At 45.6% G+C, this 17540-nt stretch overlaps 1 protein-coding gene across 2 annotated transcripts; it reads left to right on the top strand.

Moving 5' to 3' along the window:
- Positions 1 to 14605: 14605 nt before the first annotated feature.
- On the top strand, positions 14606 to 17010 carry LOC125514767 (GDSL esterase/lipase At4g26790-like). Of its 2 annotated transcripts, none has more exons than XM_048680124.1 (2): positions 14606 to 15076; positions 16239 to 16376. In XM_048680124.1, exons 1-2 carry the CDS (start codon positions 14687 to 14689, stop codon positions 16239 to 16241), a joined length of 393 nt encoding a protein of 130 aa, XP_048536081.1. In that variant the 5' UTR covers positions 14606 to 14686; the 3' UTR covers positions 16242 to 16376. The 2 variants fall into 2 exon arrangements, with proteins under 2 accessions (XP_048536081.1, XP_048536080.1); XM_048680123.1 differs by having other exon boundaries at positions 14608 to 15076; positions 16235 to 17010.
- The last annotated feature ends 530 nt before the right edge of the window (positions 17011 to 17540 follow it).

Below are 17540 nucleotides of genomic sequence, written 5' to 3'. Positions count from 1 at the left end.
CTTCTATGTATAAATACTTTAAGGTCCTTTTGTTGTACATTTGATTAATGTTAGGAAGTAATGACCATCAAAGTATTTTTATTATTTAATATTATTACACATAAGGTGGTGTAAAGAACAAACTATCAAAAATGGTTGTGACTTGCATTTTTTTTCTTATTTTCTACAACTGGTGCTTGTCCATGTCCCCATTGTGTTCCAGGGATGTTATTTTGTACTATTGTTTTCCAGTGTCTACCCTTGTATTTATTCGGCGCAATGTTATTTTCGCATTTTGGCATGAAAGCTTGTTGGATTGGAGGATGATGAACACAGATGAAAGAGGGGAAACTTTGTGGTGTATGTTGCCTGCTAGGTTTAGCTTCAGATTTTCAGTGCTTTGACACTTTGTGCAGAATGAACTCAACATTACATGTTAAGAGCATCTTCATGCATATAAAGAGTAATCGGAGGCATGAAATTGCAAGTTGTATGGGTTGATTTATATTGTCCAGTCTTAGATATGTTTATAACTGTGTGTGTACCAGACATGAACATTCATCGTTTCATGCCTTGTCAAGTTTTCCTATACGCCCCGAGACGCAAAGCAATCTTTTATCTACCACATATTGGCAACTACTTGAAGTATAGCCAATACTTATACGTGTGTTGCACGTGCACACTTACTAGTTTCTATAGTTGATCATATTTTTCACCCTGTATCTCTTCTTTCATTTTTGATAGGGATTTTTTAATGCAAAAAGGCCGAAAGCAATATATTAAGCGTCACAGGTCCTTACAAACACTCTCACGGAAAAGAAGATTACATCCAAATTCTTATTAGGGGTGCCCAAGCCTTCTTCTGTCACATATCCATCTGTGACGTCCAGTGAGCAAAGCTCGTCGCCGTCTTTGAACCTTTATCTCAGCGGAGCAAACTTGTTTAAAGCAAGAAGCTTTTAGAAGCAGCGGCTAGGGAGGTCGCCGATGTAAACCACAAGACACCGGTGGACACAAGCTGCATAGCAAATTGCCGCCCCCGGAGAAAAAAAACGACGAAATGTGATTGCAAACTCTTAAGACCACAAGTGCTGGCCAAATCTAGACAGATCCATCAGGGACCAAAACCGACCTCCCCGGATGATAGGCACACCAACGAAACAGGGGTATGGCGGAGAGGACATTAATCCTACACTGGGACAACGTTGTCGCCTTGCCACCTAAACCAGACACATAGACTACCTATAGAAAATCTTAATGAAGTCACCCACACCAGATCCATGATTGAGGTCAAGAACTCCGCCATCCAGGTCCACACTCCAATGCCCTATTCTCCGGAGACTTATCTAGGCCGGTTCACCGTTGGAGGTCGCCCTCACGCTGGACCAATGTTCCTTCAGGAACCGCTAGCACAACAAGCATCCCCAGCCAAAGACCGATGCAAATCCGACCATGCATCTTGGTGCACATACCATAACACCCCACCAACCTCCGCCACACTAAGTCCCCAACAAACATAACGTCCCCGCCGATGCCAAAACCGTGCGGGCTTGGCCTGACGACGCACTTTGGCGACGACCATGGGGAGGTAGAAAATTTTGGTGGCAAGGGCTTCTTATTGCCTCATCATTGCATGGAAAATTCAAGATGTTGATTATCTCACATGAGGACAATTCATCCATCTTACCCTATTTAACCGGACACGTGTGATATTTTACTCTTTTGCATGGGCATATGTGGGCGACGACTGTGATGACAAGCCATGAGAAGATTGAAAGGACAAGGATTATGTAGGACGTGTGTGTGCTGAGAAAGATGAGATTGAGTATGGCTATCTAGTGCCTTGTGTGATTGTACATGCGATTTTGAATGTGGTTTGATTATTGAATTGATATCTGATTTGGCTAATGCATTTGCACGTCAGTGTCTATGTGAAGATGCTATGTCAAATTTGCAAAATCATTTTCATGACGTGAAGATGTTTAATTTGGAATTTATTCGATTTGATGATAGAAAATTTCGAGCTAGTATTTTTTGATGATGACTTGCTTGAATAGTGTTTGGAGATAGAGTAGGCGGACTCCGATCATGATATTGAAGGAAATATGCCCTAGAGGCAATAATAAAGTTATTATTTATTTCCTTATATCATGATAAATGGTTATTATTCATGCTAGAATTGTATTAACCGGAAACATGATACATGTGTGAAGACATAGACAAACAGAACGTCACTACTATGACTCTACTTATTAGCTCATTAATCAAATATGGTTATGTTTCCTAGCCATAGACATGAGTTGTCATTTGATTAATGGGATCACATCATTAGGATAATGATGTGATTGACTTGACCCATTCCGTTAGCTTAGCACTTGATCGTTTAGTATGATGCTATTGCTTTCTTCATGACTTATACATGTTCCTATGACTATGAGATTATGCAACTCCAGTTTACCGGAGGAACACTTTGTGTGCTACCAAACGTCACAACGTAACTTGGTGATTATAAAGGTGCTCTACAGGTGTCTCAAAAGGTACTTGTTGGGTTGGCATATTTCGAGATTAGGATTTGTCACTCCGGTTGTTGGACAGGTATCTCTGGGCCCACTCGGTAATGCACATCACTATAAGCCTTGCAAGCATTGTAACTAATGAGTTAGTTGCGGGATGATATATTACGGAACGAGTAAAGAGACTTGCTGGTAACGAGATTGAACTAGGTATTGAGATACCGACGATCGAATCTCGGGCAAGTAACATACCGATGACAAAGGGAACAACATATGTTGTTATGCGGTTTGACCAATAAAGATCTTCGTAGAATATGTAGGAGCCAATATGAGCATCCAGGTTCCACTATTGGTTATTGACTGGAGACATGTCTCGGTCATGTCTACATAGTTCTCGAACCCGTAGGGTCCGCATGCTTAAAGTTTCGGTGACGATTGTATTATGAGTTTTTGTGTTTTGATGTACCGAAGGTAGTTCGGAGTCCCGGATATGATCTTGGCCATGACGAGGAGTCTTGAAATGGTCGAGACATAAAGATCGATATATTGGATGACTATGTTTGGACACCGGAATGGTTTCGGGGAGTTTCGGACATATACCGGAGTACCGGGGGTTACCGCAACCCCCCGGGGGGTTTAATGGGCCAAGATGGGCCTTAGTGGAGAAGAGGAGGGGCGGCTAGGGCAGGCCGCGCGCCCCCTCCCCCTCTAGTCCGAATTGGACAAGGAAGGGGGGGCCTTTCCTTCCTCTCTCTCCTTCCCTTCCTTTCCCCCTCCTACTCCAACTAGGAAAAGAGGGAGTGGGAGTAGGACTCCTCCCTGGCGCGCCCTCCCCTGGCCGGCCGCCTCCCCCCTGGTCCTTTATATACAGGGGCAGGGGGCACCTCTAGACACAACAATTGATCTCTTGATCTCTTACGCGTGTGCGGTGCCCCCTCCACCATATTCCACCTCGATCATATCGTAGCGGTGCTTAGGCGAAGCCCTGCGTCGGTAGCAACATCATCACCGTCACCACGCCGTCGTGCTGACGAAACTCTCATGTGAAGCTCTGCTAGATCGGAGTTCGTGGGACGTCATCGAGCTGAACGTGTGTTGAACTCGGAGGTGCCGTATGTTCGGTACTTGGATCGGTCGGATCGTGAAGACGTATGACTACATCATCCGCGGTGTGCTAACGCTTCCGCTTTCGGTCTACGAGGGTATGTAGACAACACTCTCCCCTCTCGTTGTTATGCATCACCATGATCCTGTGTGTGCGTAGGATTTGTTTTGAAATTACTACGTTCCCCAACAGTGGCATCCGAGCCTAGTTTTACGCGTAGATGTTATATGCACGAGTAGAACACAAGTGAGTTATGGGCGATACAAGTCATACTGCTTACCAGCATGTCACACTTTGTTTCGGTGGTATTGTTGGATGAAGCAGCCCGAACCGACATTACGCGTATGCTTACACGAGACTGGTTCTACCGACGTGCTTTGCACACAGGTGGCTGGTGGGTGTCAGTTTCTCCAACTTTAGTTGAACCGAGTGTGGCTACGCCTGGTCCTTGAGAAGGTTAAAACAACACTAACTTGACAAACTATCGTTGTGGTTTTGATGCGTAGGTAAGAAAGGTTCTTGCTCAGCCCGTAGCAGCCACGTAAAACTTGCAACAACAAAGTAGAGGACGTCTAACTTGTTTTTGCAGGGCATGTTGTGATGTGATATGGTCAAGGCATGATGCTAAATTTTATTTTATGAGATGATCATGTTTTGTAACTGAGTTATCGGCAACTGGCAGGAGCCATATCATTGTCGCTTTATTGTATGCAATGCAATCGCCCTATAATTTCTTTACTTTATTACTAAGCGGTAGCGATAGTCGTAGAAGCAATAGTTGGCGAGACGACAATGATGCTACGATGGAGATCAAGGTGTCGCGCCGGTGACGATGGTGATCATGACGGTGCTTCAGAGATGGAGATCACAAGCACAAGATGATGATGGCCATATCATATCACTTATATTGATTGCATGTGATGTTTATCTTTTATGCATCTTATTTTGCTGAGATCGACGGTAGCATTATAAGATGATCTCTCACTAAATTTTAAGGTATAAGTGTTCTCCCTGAGTATGCACTGTTGCGAAAATTCTTTGTGCTGAGACACCACGTGATGATCGGGTGTGATAAGCTCTACGTTCAAATACAACGGGTGCAAAACGGTTGCACACGCGGAATACTCATGTTAAACTTGACGAGCCTAGCATATGCAGATATGGCCTCGGAACACTAAGACCGAAAGGTCGAGCGTGAATCATATAGTAGATATGATCAACATAGTGATGTTCACCATTGAAACTACTCCATCTCACATGATGATCGGACATGATTTAGTTGATATGGATCACGTGATCACTTAGAAGATTAGAGGGATGTCTATCTAAGTGGGTGCTCTTTAAATAATTTGATTAACCAAACTTTAATTTATCATGAACTTAGTACCTGATAGTATTTTGCATGTCTATGTTGTTGTAGATAGATGGCCCGTGTTGTTGTTCCGTTGAATTTTAATGCGTTCCTTGAGAAAGCAAAGTTGAAAGATGATGGTAGCAATTACACAGACTGGGTCCATAACTTGAGGATTATCCTCATTGCTGCACAGAATAATTACGTCCTGAAAGCACCGCTAGGTGCCAAACCTGATGTAGGAGCAACACCAGATGTTATGAACGTCTGGCAGAGCAAAGCTGATAACTACTCGATAGTTTAGTGTGTCATGCTTTACGGCTTAGAACCGGGACTTCAACGACGTTTTGAACGCCATGGAGCATATGAGATGTTCCAGGAGTTGAAGTTAATATTTCAAGCAAATGCCCGGATTGAGAGATATGAAGTCTCCAATAAGTTCTACAGTTGCAGGATGGAGGAGAACAGTTCTGTCAGTGAACATATACTCAGAATGTCTGGGTATAACAATCACTTGATTCAACTGGGAGTTAATCTTCCGGATGATAGTGTCATTGACAGAATTCTTCAGTCACTGCCACCAAGCTACAAGAGCTTCGTGATGAACTATAATATGTAAGGGATGGATAAGACAATTCCCGAGCTATTCGCAATGCTAAAGGCTGCGGAGGTAGAAATCAAGAAGGAGCATCAAGTGTTGATGGTCAACAAGACCACTAGTTTCAAAAAAAGGGCAAAGGAAAGAAGAAGGGGAACTTCAAGAAAAACAACAAAAAAGTTGCTGCTCAAGAGAAGAAACCCAAGTCTGGACCTAAGCCCGAGACTGAGTGCTTCTACTGCAAGCAGACTGGTCACTGGAAGCGGAACTGCCCCAAGTATTTGGCGGATAAGAAAGATGGCAAGGTGAACAAAGGTATATGTGATATACATGTTATTGATGTGTACCTTACTAATGCTCGCAGTAGCACCTGGGTATTTGATACTGGTTCTGTTGCTAATATTTGCAACTCAAAACAGGGGCTACGAATTAAGCGAAGATTGGCTAAGGATGAGGTGACGATGCGCGTGGGAAATGGTTCCAAAGTCGACGTGATCGCGGTCGGCACGCTACCTCTACATCTACCTTCAGGATTAGTTTTAGACCTAAATAATTGTTATTTGGTGCCAGCGTTGAGCATGAACATTATATATGGATCTTGTTTGATGCGAGATGATTATTCATTTAAATCGGAGAATAATTGTTGTTCTATTTATATGAGTAATATATTTTATGCTCATGCACCCTTGAAGAGTGGTCTATTTATATTAAATCTCGATAGTAGTGATACACATATTCATAATATTGAAACCAAAAGATGCAGAGTTGATAATGATAGTGCAACTTTTTTGTGGCACTGCTGTTTAGGTCATATTGGTATAAAGCGCATGAAGAAACTCCATACTGATGGACTGTTGGAATCACTTGATTATGAATCACTTGGTACTTGCGAACCATGCCTCATGGTCAAGATGACTAAAACGCCGTTCTCCGGAACAATGGAGCGAGCAACAAATTTGTTGGAGATCATACATACTGATGTATGTGGTCCAATGAATATTGAAGCTCGCGGCGGGTATCGTTATTTTCTCACATTCACAGATGATTTAAGCAGATATGGGTATATCTACTTAATGAAACATAAGCCTGAAACATTTGAAAAGTTCAAAGAATTTCAGAGTGAAGTGGAAAATCATCGTAATAAGAAAATAAAGTTTTTACGATCTAATCGTGGAGGAGAATATTTGAGTTACGAGTTTGGTCTATGTTTGAAACAATGCGAAATAGTTTCGCAACTCACGCCACCCAGAACACCACAGCGTAATGGTGTGTCCGAACGTCGTAATCGTACTTTATTAGACATGGTGCGATCTATGATGTCTCTTACCGATTTACCGCTATCATTTTGGGGTTATGCTTTAGAGACGGCCGCATTCACGTTAAATAGGGCACTATCTAAATCCGTTGAGACGACGCTTTATGAACTATGGTTTGGCAAGAAACCAAAGTTGTCGTTTCTTAAAGTTTGGGGCTGTGATGCTTATGTGAAAAAGCTTCAACCTGATAAGCTCGAATCCAAATCGGAGAAATGTGTCTTCATAGGATACCCAAAGGAAACTGTTGGGTACACCTTCTATCACAGATCTGAAGGCAAGACTTTTGTTGCTAAATTTGGATCCTTTCTAGAGAAGGATTTTCTCTCGAAGGAAGTGAGTGGGAGGAAAGTAGAACTTGATGAGGTAACTGTACCTGTGTAACGCCCCGGACATACCCGCCGGTGGTCGTTACTCCTGGCAGGATCTAGACTGGCCCCACAGATCAATACTAGTCTTTTCTGCGCACTTTGTCCTCACTCGTGCGCACCCGGGAGCAACTTCCCGGTCGGTCACCCATCGTGACACTACTCCAAGCTGAGCACGCTTAACTTTGGAGTTCTGTCCGAATGGGCTCCCGAAAAAGAAGGAATTCCTTATTGATATGAGTAGTCTATCATCCCTAATAAGCCAGGCCATCACATACACCCCCACTCAGAGGAACCGACGTCCTCGTCGGCCCACAGGAACGTTCCCTCTTGGCACATACGTCTGTGCATCCAGTCCGGTACATGTGTCATGTCGGGTGCCACGACGGGTCACAAACGTCATGAATAACATGACCGCGCACCTGTCCGCAAACATCCGTGTAACCGCGAGGGTCGGCTCTGATACCAACTTGTAACGCCCCGGACACACCCGCCGGTGGTCGTTACTCCCGGTGGGATCTAGACTGGCCCCACAGATCAATACTAGTCTTTTCTGCGCACTTTGTCCTCACTCGTGCACACCCGGGAGCAACTTCCCGGCCGGTCACCCATCCTGACACTACTCCAAGCTGAGCACGCTTAACTTTGGAGTTCTGTCCGAATGGGCTCCCGAAAAAGAAGGAATTCCTTATTGATATGAGTAGTCTATCATCCCTAATAAGCCAGGCCATCACATACACCCCCACTCAGAGGAACCGACGTCCTCGTCGGCCCACAGGAACGTTCCCTCTTGGCACATACGTCTGTGCATCCAGTCCGGTACATGTGTCATGTCGGGTGCCACGACGGGTCACAAACGTCATGAATAACATGACCGCGCACCTGTCCGCAAACATCCGTGTAACCGCGAGGGTCGGCTCTGATACCAACTTGTAACGCCCCGGACACACCCGCCGGTGGTCGTTACTCCCGGTGGGATCTAGACTGGCCCCACAGATCAATACTAGTCTTTTCTGCGCACTTTGTCCTCACTCGTGCACACCCGGGAGCAACTTCCCGGCCGGTCACCCATCCTGACACTACTCCAAGCTGAGCACGCTTAACTTTGGAGTTCTGTCCGAATGGGCTCCCGAAAAAGAAGGAATTCCTTATTGATATGAGTAGTCTATCATCCCTAATAAGCCAGGCCATCACAACCTGCTCCCTTATTAGAAAGTATTTCATCATAGAAACCGGTTCCTGTGACACCTACACCGATTAGTGAGGAAGCTAATGATGATGATCATGAAACTTCAGATCAAGTTACTACCGAGCCTCGTAGGTTAACCAGAGTGAGATCCGCACCAGAGTGGTACGGTAATCCTGTTCTAAAAGTCATGTTACTAGACCATGACGAACGTACAAACTATGAGGAAGCGATGATGAGCCCAGATTCCGCAAAATGGCTTGAGGCCATGAAATCTGAGATGGGATCCATGTATGAGAACAAAGTATGGACTTTGGTTGACTTGCCCGATGATCGGCAAGCCATCGAGAATAAATGGATCTTCAAGAGGAAAATAGACGCTGATGATAATGTTACTGTCTACAAAGCTCGACTTGTTGCGAAAAGTTTTCGACAAGTTCAAGGAGTTGACTACGATGAGACCTTCTCACCCGTAGCGATGCTTAAGGCCGTCCGAATCATGTTAGCAATTGCTGCATTTTATGATTATGAAAGTTAGCAAATGGATGTAAAGACTGCATTCCTGAATGGATTTCTGGAAGAAGAGTTGTATATGATGCAACCTGAAGGTTTTATCGATCCAAAGGGTGCTAACAAAGTGTGCAAGCTCCAGCGATCCATTTATGGACTGATGCAAGCTTCTCGGAGTTGGAATAAACGCTTTGATAGTGTGATCAAAGCATATGGTTTTATACAGACTTTTGGAGAAGTCTGTATTTACAAGAAAATGAGTGGGAGCTCTGTAGCATTTCTAATCTTATATGTGGATGGCATATTGTTGATTGGAAATGATATAGAATTTCTGGATAGCATAAAAGGATACTTGAATAAGAGTTTTTCAATGAAAGACCTCGATGAAGCTGCTTACATATTGGGCATTAAGATCTATAGAGATAGATCAAGACGCTTAATTGGACTTTCACAAAGCACATACCTTGACAAAGTTTTGAAGAAGTTCAAAATGGATCAAGCAAAGAAAGGGTTCTTGCCTGTATTACAAGGTCTGAAATTGAGTAAGACTCAATTCCCGACCACTGCAGAAGATAGAGAAAAAATGAAAGATGTTCCCTATGCTTCAGCCATAGGCTCTATCATGTATGCAATGTTGTGTACCAGACCTGATGTGTTCCTTGCTATTAGTTTAGGACAACGGTCAAGAACATTCTGAAATACCTGAAAAGGACTAAGAATATGATTCTCGTTTATGGAGATGACACAGAGCTCATCATAAATGGTTACGTTGATGCAAGCTTTGACACTGATCCGGACGATTCTAAATCGCAAACCGAATACGTATTTATATTAAATGGTGGAGCTGTCAGTTGGAGCAATTATAAACAAAGCATCGTGGCGGGATCTACGTGTGAAGCGGAGTACATTGTTGCTTCGGAAGCAGCAAATGAAGGAGTTCATATCCGATCTAGGTGTCATACCTAGTGCATCCGGACCAATGAAAATCTTTTGTGACAATACTGGTGCAATTGCCTTGGCAAATGAATCCATATTTCACAAGAGAACCAAGCACATCAAGAGACGCTTCAACTCCATCTGGGATCAAGTCCAGGTGGGAGATATTGAGATTTGCAAGATACACACGGATCTGAATATTGCAGACCCGTTGACTAAGCCTCTCTCATGAGCAAAACCTGATCAACGGCAAGACTCCATGGGTGTTAGAATCATTACTGTGTAATCTAGATTATTGACTCTAGTGCAAGTGGGAGACTGAAGGAAATATGCCCTAGAGGCAATAGTAAAGTTATTATTTATTTCCTTATATCATGATAAATGGTTATTATTCATGCTAGAATTGTATTAACCGGAGACATGATACATGTGTGAATACATAGACAAACAGAATGTCACTAGTTTGCCTCTACTTGACTAGCTCGTTAATCAAAGATGGTTATGTTTCCTAGCCATAGACATGAGTTGTCATTTGATTAATGGGATCACATCATTAGGAGAATGATGTGATTGACTTGACCCATTCCGTTAGCTTAGCACTTGATCGTTTAGTATGATGCTATTGCTTTCTTCATGACTTATACATGTTCCTATGACTATGAGATTATGCAACTCCAGTTTACCGGAGGAAAACTTTGTGTGCTACCAAACGTCACAACGTAACTTGGTGATTATAAAGGTGCTCTACAGGTGTCTCAAAAGGTACTTGTTGGGTTGGCATATTTCGAGATTAGGATTTGTCACTCCGGTTGTGGGAGAGGTATCTCTGGGCCCACTCGGTAATGCACATCACTATAAGCCTTGCAAGCATTGTAACTAATGAGTTAGTTGCAGGATGATGTATTACAGAACGAGTAAAGAGACTTGCCGGTAACGAGATTGAACTAGGTATTGAGATACCGACGATCGAATCTCGGGCAAGTAACATACCGATGACAAAGGGAACACCATATGTTGTTATGCGGTTTGACCGATAAAGATCTTCGTAGAATATGTAGGAGCCAATATGAGCATCCAGGTTCCGCTATTTGTTATTGATCGGAGACATGTCTCGGTCATGTCTACATAGTTCTCGAAGCCGTAGGGTCCGCACGCTTAAAGTTTCGGTGATGATTGTATTATGAGTTTTTTTGTTTTGATGTACCGAAGGTAGTTCGGAGTCCCGGATATGATCTTGGACATGACGAGGAGTCTCGAAATGGTGGAGACATAAAGATCGATATATTGGACGACCATGTTCGGACACCGGAATGGTTCCGGGGAGTTTCGGACATATACCGGAGTACCGGGGGGTTACCGGAACCCCCCGGGGAGTTTAATGGGCCAAGATGGGCCTTAGTGGAGAAGAGGAGGGGCAGCTAGGGCAGGCCGCGCCACCTCCCCCTCTAGTCCGAATTGGACAAGGAAGGGGGGGGGGCGCCCCCCTTTCCTTCCTCTCTCTCCTTCCCTTCCTTTCCCCCTCCTACTCCAACTAGGAAAAGAGGGAGTCCTACTCCCGGTGGGAGTAGGACTCCTCCCTGGCGCGCCCTCCCCTGCCCGGCTGCCTCCTCCCCCTTGGTCCTTTATATACAGGGGCAGGGGGGCACCTCTAGACACAAAAATTGATCTCTTGATCTCTTAGTCGTGTGCGGTGCCCCCCTCCACCATATTCCACCTCGATCATATCGTAGCGGTGCTTAGGCGAAGCCCTGCGTCGGTAGCAACATCATCACCGTCACCACGCCGTCGTGCTGACGGAACTCTCGCGTGAAGCTCTGCTGGATCGGAGTTCGTGGGCCGTCATCGGGCTGAACGTGTGCTGAACTTGGAGGTGTCGTACGTTCGGTACTTGGATCGACCAGATCGTGAAGACGTACGACTACATCATCTGCGTTGTGCTAACGCTTTCGCTTTCGGTCTACGAGGTTATGTAGACAACACTCTCCTCTCTCGTTGCTATGCATCACCATGATCCTGTGTGTGCGTAGGAATTTTTTTCTGAAATTACTACGTTCCCCAACAGATATGACTACATCATTGCAATCGCTATTATTGCAGACATGGATCATGAGAGAACCAAACAAAAGTGTTGTGGTTTAGTCCCGGTCCGCCAGGAAGTTAGAAGGGACATTTTGCTGACAATTTACACCTTGTAGCTAATTACTCCCTCCATAAAGAAATATAAGAGCGTTTAGATCACGACTTTAGTTATCTAAAAGCTCTTATATTTCTTTACAGAGGAAGTACTTTGCAGACCCTCATGTATATCATGAGGAATATTTTAAGAGAAGGTTTGTTAGGAACAATGATCTCCTCTTATGGATAGTGGCTAGGGGTGGGGGCTCATTGACTATATGATACACGGGGGTGGCCCATCGGCCGGGAAACCTGACATTGGGCCGACCTCAGGGCCTGGTGGCAACTCGACTCTAGAAAGCAGTCTAGGGGGCCGACTTGGAGCAGAGACACCATCTTGGTGTGCATGCCAAAAAACACTCGCGGATGAGGTCGGTTAGGGACCATGCAAACCCTCGCTCTCGTTCCCTTTATAAGATGAGGCTACGGAAGACTTGAGGCATCTACTTAATTAGAGACATACCTTAGTAGTCATCATCATCATCTGCTTGTAACCTACTCGCACGAGGTGCTCCCATACCAATCATAAGAAAAGCATGACGTAGGGTATTACTTCACCATGAGGGCCCGAACCAGGATAATCCCGAGTGCTAACTCTCCTATGGTACTCCCGACTATGCTTGCTCCCCTACCAAGGGATATAACGGTTTTCTGCACCATCGCTCATGATGACTACTGTGAGTAGATACCAAATGCAGTAGACCTTCTCGGTTGCATTACACTATAGAAGGCCTATTGGAGCATTTCACATGTTTGTCTATAGTGTCCCGGATGATACGGTTGATAAAATTATGAGGATTGCCAAGAACACCATGATAGAAGCTTTTCAGCACTTTAAAAAGGTTGTGGGTTATGTATGGAGATCAATATTTGAGAGCTCTTGATGAGGAAGACTGATCACATTCGATCGGGTTTCAGATGTAGATATAACCTTCTTCCCTAAAGCACCTAGGTTTAGTGAACCACCGTAAGTAGTGCTTTGGAAAATTAATTTTCTACAATAACTTGTTATCTCAAAACGTTTAAGTTTCCTAGACCAAATTGCGGCGGTGATTGAAAAAGGCAATAGTGAAGAAAGAGACTAACGACTAAAGGTTCCACCTGCAAATTGTGCATGAACACAAAATTTCACCTAGATATTCCATATGGCACTTGTAATCACCATTAGACATATCTTTCCAATGACTTGTTATGGGAGATGCTTCCAAATAACCCCACGACCAACTACTAGCCGCATCGAGGTTCTACTATATAACCGAGACCCTTTCGACTCAATGGGCTATCTCAATTAATATGGATAAAACCGGATCGGCGCATTGGACATTTAATGACTACACCATATGTAACCTTGGAGACTTGATTCTAGCTACTATACTAACTTTACTGTCACTGATGTTCGACATAGCTTTCCACTCCTCTCAGTCCTTTACCTCTTTGTGATGTGATCTTCATTATATAGGGCACATGCGACTGTGAGTCCTAGGGTCGAGTAGAGATAAGAGAGAGAAAATCATCGCACAACACATAATAATAGTGTTCTCTTAAAGTAAACCAACAATCCCTTTATGCATGTACATGGGTCTGCGAGGCTATGCCTCGACACTTAGCCCGAGGGAAGTACTCACATCTCTTGGATAGATCACAAGCAAAAGACATTGTAGACAAAGATACCTTAAGATGAATGACTAAAAGGCTAACAATGTCGCTTATAGTGATGTACTTTTAATTACAAGTAATATGGCTAATGGCGATGGAGATGATGATGGCTATGGCGATGGAAGCGACTGTTGATGCGGATGATGACGGCGACTACTAGAGTGGACTTGCACTGAAGGGTTTTCATCTTTTTATATTGTGAAGACAGGTGGAATAGGGTTTTAGGACGGAGAATGGTGTTTTGGCTCTCGGCTTCCATGGAGGTCAATTTTTTTGGAAAATTCAAAATTCAAACTTTTTACTTTTGAAAAAATCTGAAAAAATTATCCGAGTAAATAAGGATGTTATGCGTATGTGTGTAAAATTTCAGAATGAAATACCTTAAAAATACGATCTGTACAAAAAGACAAATTCATAGTATGAGAGAATGAATTGTATCATGTGTTAAAAAGCCCCAGATTTGTTTTTTTTCTTTTGGCACAACCCTCATTTCAACGTATTTCATCCTGAAAATTAGCATACTTGTGCATTATGCCTCCATGTAAGCTATATTTTTTCAGATTTTTTTGAGATGTAAAAATATGAATTTTGAATTCTTCAAAACCCGGCGGCCATGGAGCTCGGCCTCCAAAAGTAGAAAGTATTGTCTTATCTTATTTTTTGGCGGGTGCTGATCTTTTTTTTAGTTAGAGTATGTGTATCATTCTGAGCACCCACACTTTTGTGCAAATGGTGCACCTTGTACAAGATGTTAAATTTTTTGAAAACAATATGCACTTGCAAGTAAGTGATATAATGACCGTGCATGCAGTAATAACTTATCAATCCTCCTCTGCATGACATGCTGTCGCTACAGTTCCCACCGCCCCCACTGATTCTCACGTCACCTCTATTTATTACGATGACACGCCGCTCCCTCATCCCCATCACTCTCTGCTTACACCACTCGTACACACACTAACCACTCTGCTGCACTCGCTGCCGGCCTCGGCTCCCATGGCGTCCGGCCATTTCCAAGTGGAAGCGGCGCTGCTGATGCTTCCGCTGGTAATGCTGGCGCTCAACTCGGGCGGCGCTGCTGGTGCGGTGGTGCCGGCGGTGATCGTGTTCGGCGACTCCACGGTGGACACGGGCAACAACAACCAGATCGGCACGACGCTGCGGTCCGACTTCCCGCCCTACGGCCGCGACATGCCGGGCGGCGCCCGCGCCACGGGGCGATTCGGCAACGGGCGGCTGCCTCCGGACTTCATCTCCGAGGCGCTGGGCCTGCCGCCGCTCGTCCCGGCGTACCTCGACCCGGCCTACGGCATAGGCGACTTCGCGCGCGGCGTCTGCTTCGCCTCCGCCGGCACCGGCGTCGACAATGCCACCGCCGGCGTCCTGGTAAGCACCGCATGCCCCGGTAGTTCGTACCGTAATGTTGACCGTGCTGCTCAATACTCCTGGTTACAATAGCAGCACTACTAGTGATTTCGTGAGATTTTCCGGCAAATATTGTCAGAGCGACAGAGCGCGACATGAACTTAGCGACATGTACGTGCACACGCCTGCGTATGGGTGTGGTGCACGTCGATTACGTACTTAGCCATGGATCGTTACTCATTACAGCGCGCCGCAGGGAGGTGGGTGAGAAAGGCAGAAGAAATCAAAGCCGAGTAGGGAGCAGGGGCCCTCCCCGGTCAGTCACAGACTAACAGTACGATTCGTAGCGTACGTTCGTCAGTTGTCATTTCTCGGCGGTTTAAGGATCCGGCGGGAGATGGTTTCTCCGCTGAGCAGTTTTGGAGCACCCCCGTTTTTTGGCAAACCTGCTGGAGTATGGCATTTCTAGACGGCGGAGATAGCATGTTCTTGTTCGCCATTCAAGGCTCAACAACTACCTGTGCCAGCATTTCTGCTTGGCAAGATTTTTAGGTTCTGCCACGTGGCGCGCATGCATGGGCTCGACGAGGCGCCGTCTGCCAAGGCCAATCCGTGTGCCCGCGGGCGAGGCGGAGTGTGGGGAGGGGAGACCGGAAGACGAGGTGCGACCAGTCGCCTCTCATGGCCACAGGCGGCTGGCGTCGCCGGTGTGTAGACAGTGCGTGAGTAGGAACGTGCGTACTACAGTCCGGCACTTCATTTTTTGACTAAATAATGCGGAGTAGGAGTACTGCACTTGCTTTCGTTCTGGCTTTTGCCGTATCCACCACACTTGCTTGAAAATTTTCATAACTTTCAATCAATTTTGTGATCGGTTGACACTGAATGCAAATAACTGGAATTTGAAAGCACAACGACTACCATCCATATTCTTCCATGTGATGCATTAAGCTCTAGATTCACCTACTACTTTTGGATCGAGTTGCGCCGCCGTTCCTACTGTTCAGAGATCCCAAATTATTCCTTATATGCAATCATCGAATGTGGCACTACCCACTCTTATTACTCACACGAACAGAGTGCTACAGACACCGTTGATAATGTAGATAATTTGGGATCTATTGTTGCATACTCCAAAGTCAAACCTGCATGCATGCACTGACAAGCTCGTCCCCTTAGTCAGTGATCCCGCTGTGGAAGGAGGTGGAGTACTACAAGGAGTACCAGCTCCGCCTGCGCGCGTACGCCGGCGCCGAGCGCGCCCGCGCCATCGTCCGCGGCGCGCTCCACGTCGTCAGCATCGGCACCAACGACTTCCTCGAGAACTACTACATGCTCGGCACGGGCCGCTTCGCCGAGTACACGGTGGCCGAGTTCTCCGACTTCCTCGTCGCCGGCGCGCGCCGCTTCCTGTCGGAGATCCATCGCCTCGGCGCGCGCCGCGTCACCTTCGCGGGGCTCACCCCCATCGGCTGCCTCCCGCTGGAGCGCGCCGAGAACATGATCCACGGCGGCGGCTGCATCGAGGAGTACAACCGGGTGGCCAGGGAGTACAACGCCAAGGTGGAGGCCATGCTGGGGGGACTCCGCGCCGAGCTCCCGGACCTCAGGCTCGCCTACGTCCCCGTCTACGACACCATGCTCGACCTCGTCACCAACCCGGCCAAGTTCGGGCTGGAGAACGTGGAGGAAGGGTGCTGCGCCACGGGGAGGTTCGAGATGGGGTTCATGTGCAACGACGAGGCGCCCATGACCTGCGCCGACGCCGACAAGTTCCTCTTCTGGGACGCATTCCACCCCACGCAGAAGGTGAACCGGATCATGGCCAACCACACCATCCACATCTGCTACCAGCAAGGCCTCCTCTGAACGTGTGATCGACCATCGTACATTAGAAACGCAATTGATCCGCCGACTATTTTGTGGAGTGAAAAATTGTTTCAATATGTCACGTACATGCATGGGGCAGATTCAATTCAGAAGGAACAAGGGTTCTGCTACGGAGTACTACCTCCCTCCATCCTGATTTATTGATCCTCTATGTAACTTGTGTCAAATTTTAACCAAATATATAATTAACAAAATGTTGATGCATGTCAACAAAAATTATATCGTTAGATTCGTATTTGAACATAGTTTTCACTAATATAATTTTTGATGACATGCATGGACATTTTGTCAGTTAAACTTATGGTTAAAATTTGACAAAAAACAATGAAAATCAATAAACCAGAACTGAGATAGTAATAAATGTCAGACACCATGAACTAGGATTGGCCGGATCAAGGACTAGATCGTAGCAAAAGGTTCGCCATTGACAAAAACGATGGGTCTGACCGGTGAAAAACTATCATCACTGCGAGATCCCTTGAGTAGGCCCGTAGTAAGGATTCGGTTCGACAAGCTTGGATGGCAAGCAACTCTAGCAGACTCTTTAAACCTGCGACCCTTATAACTATTGGAGAACGCAGTAATTTCAAAAAAA

Source organism: Triticum urartu, chromosome 6 (assembly GCF_003073215.2).
Source record: "Triticum urartu cultivar G1812 chromosome 6, Tu2.1, whole genome shotgun sequence".
Taxonomy (NCBI): Eukaryota; Viridiplantae; Streptophyta; class Magnoliopsida; order Poales; family Poaceae; genus Triticum; species Triticum urartu.
The sequence above is the reverse complement of the archived record's forward strand: the minus strand, read 5'-3'. Positions and strand labels throughout refer to the sequence as shown.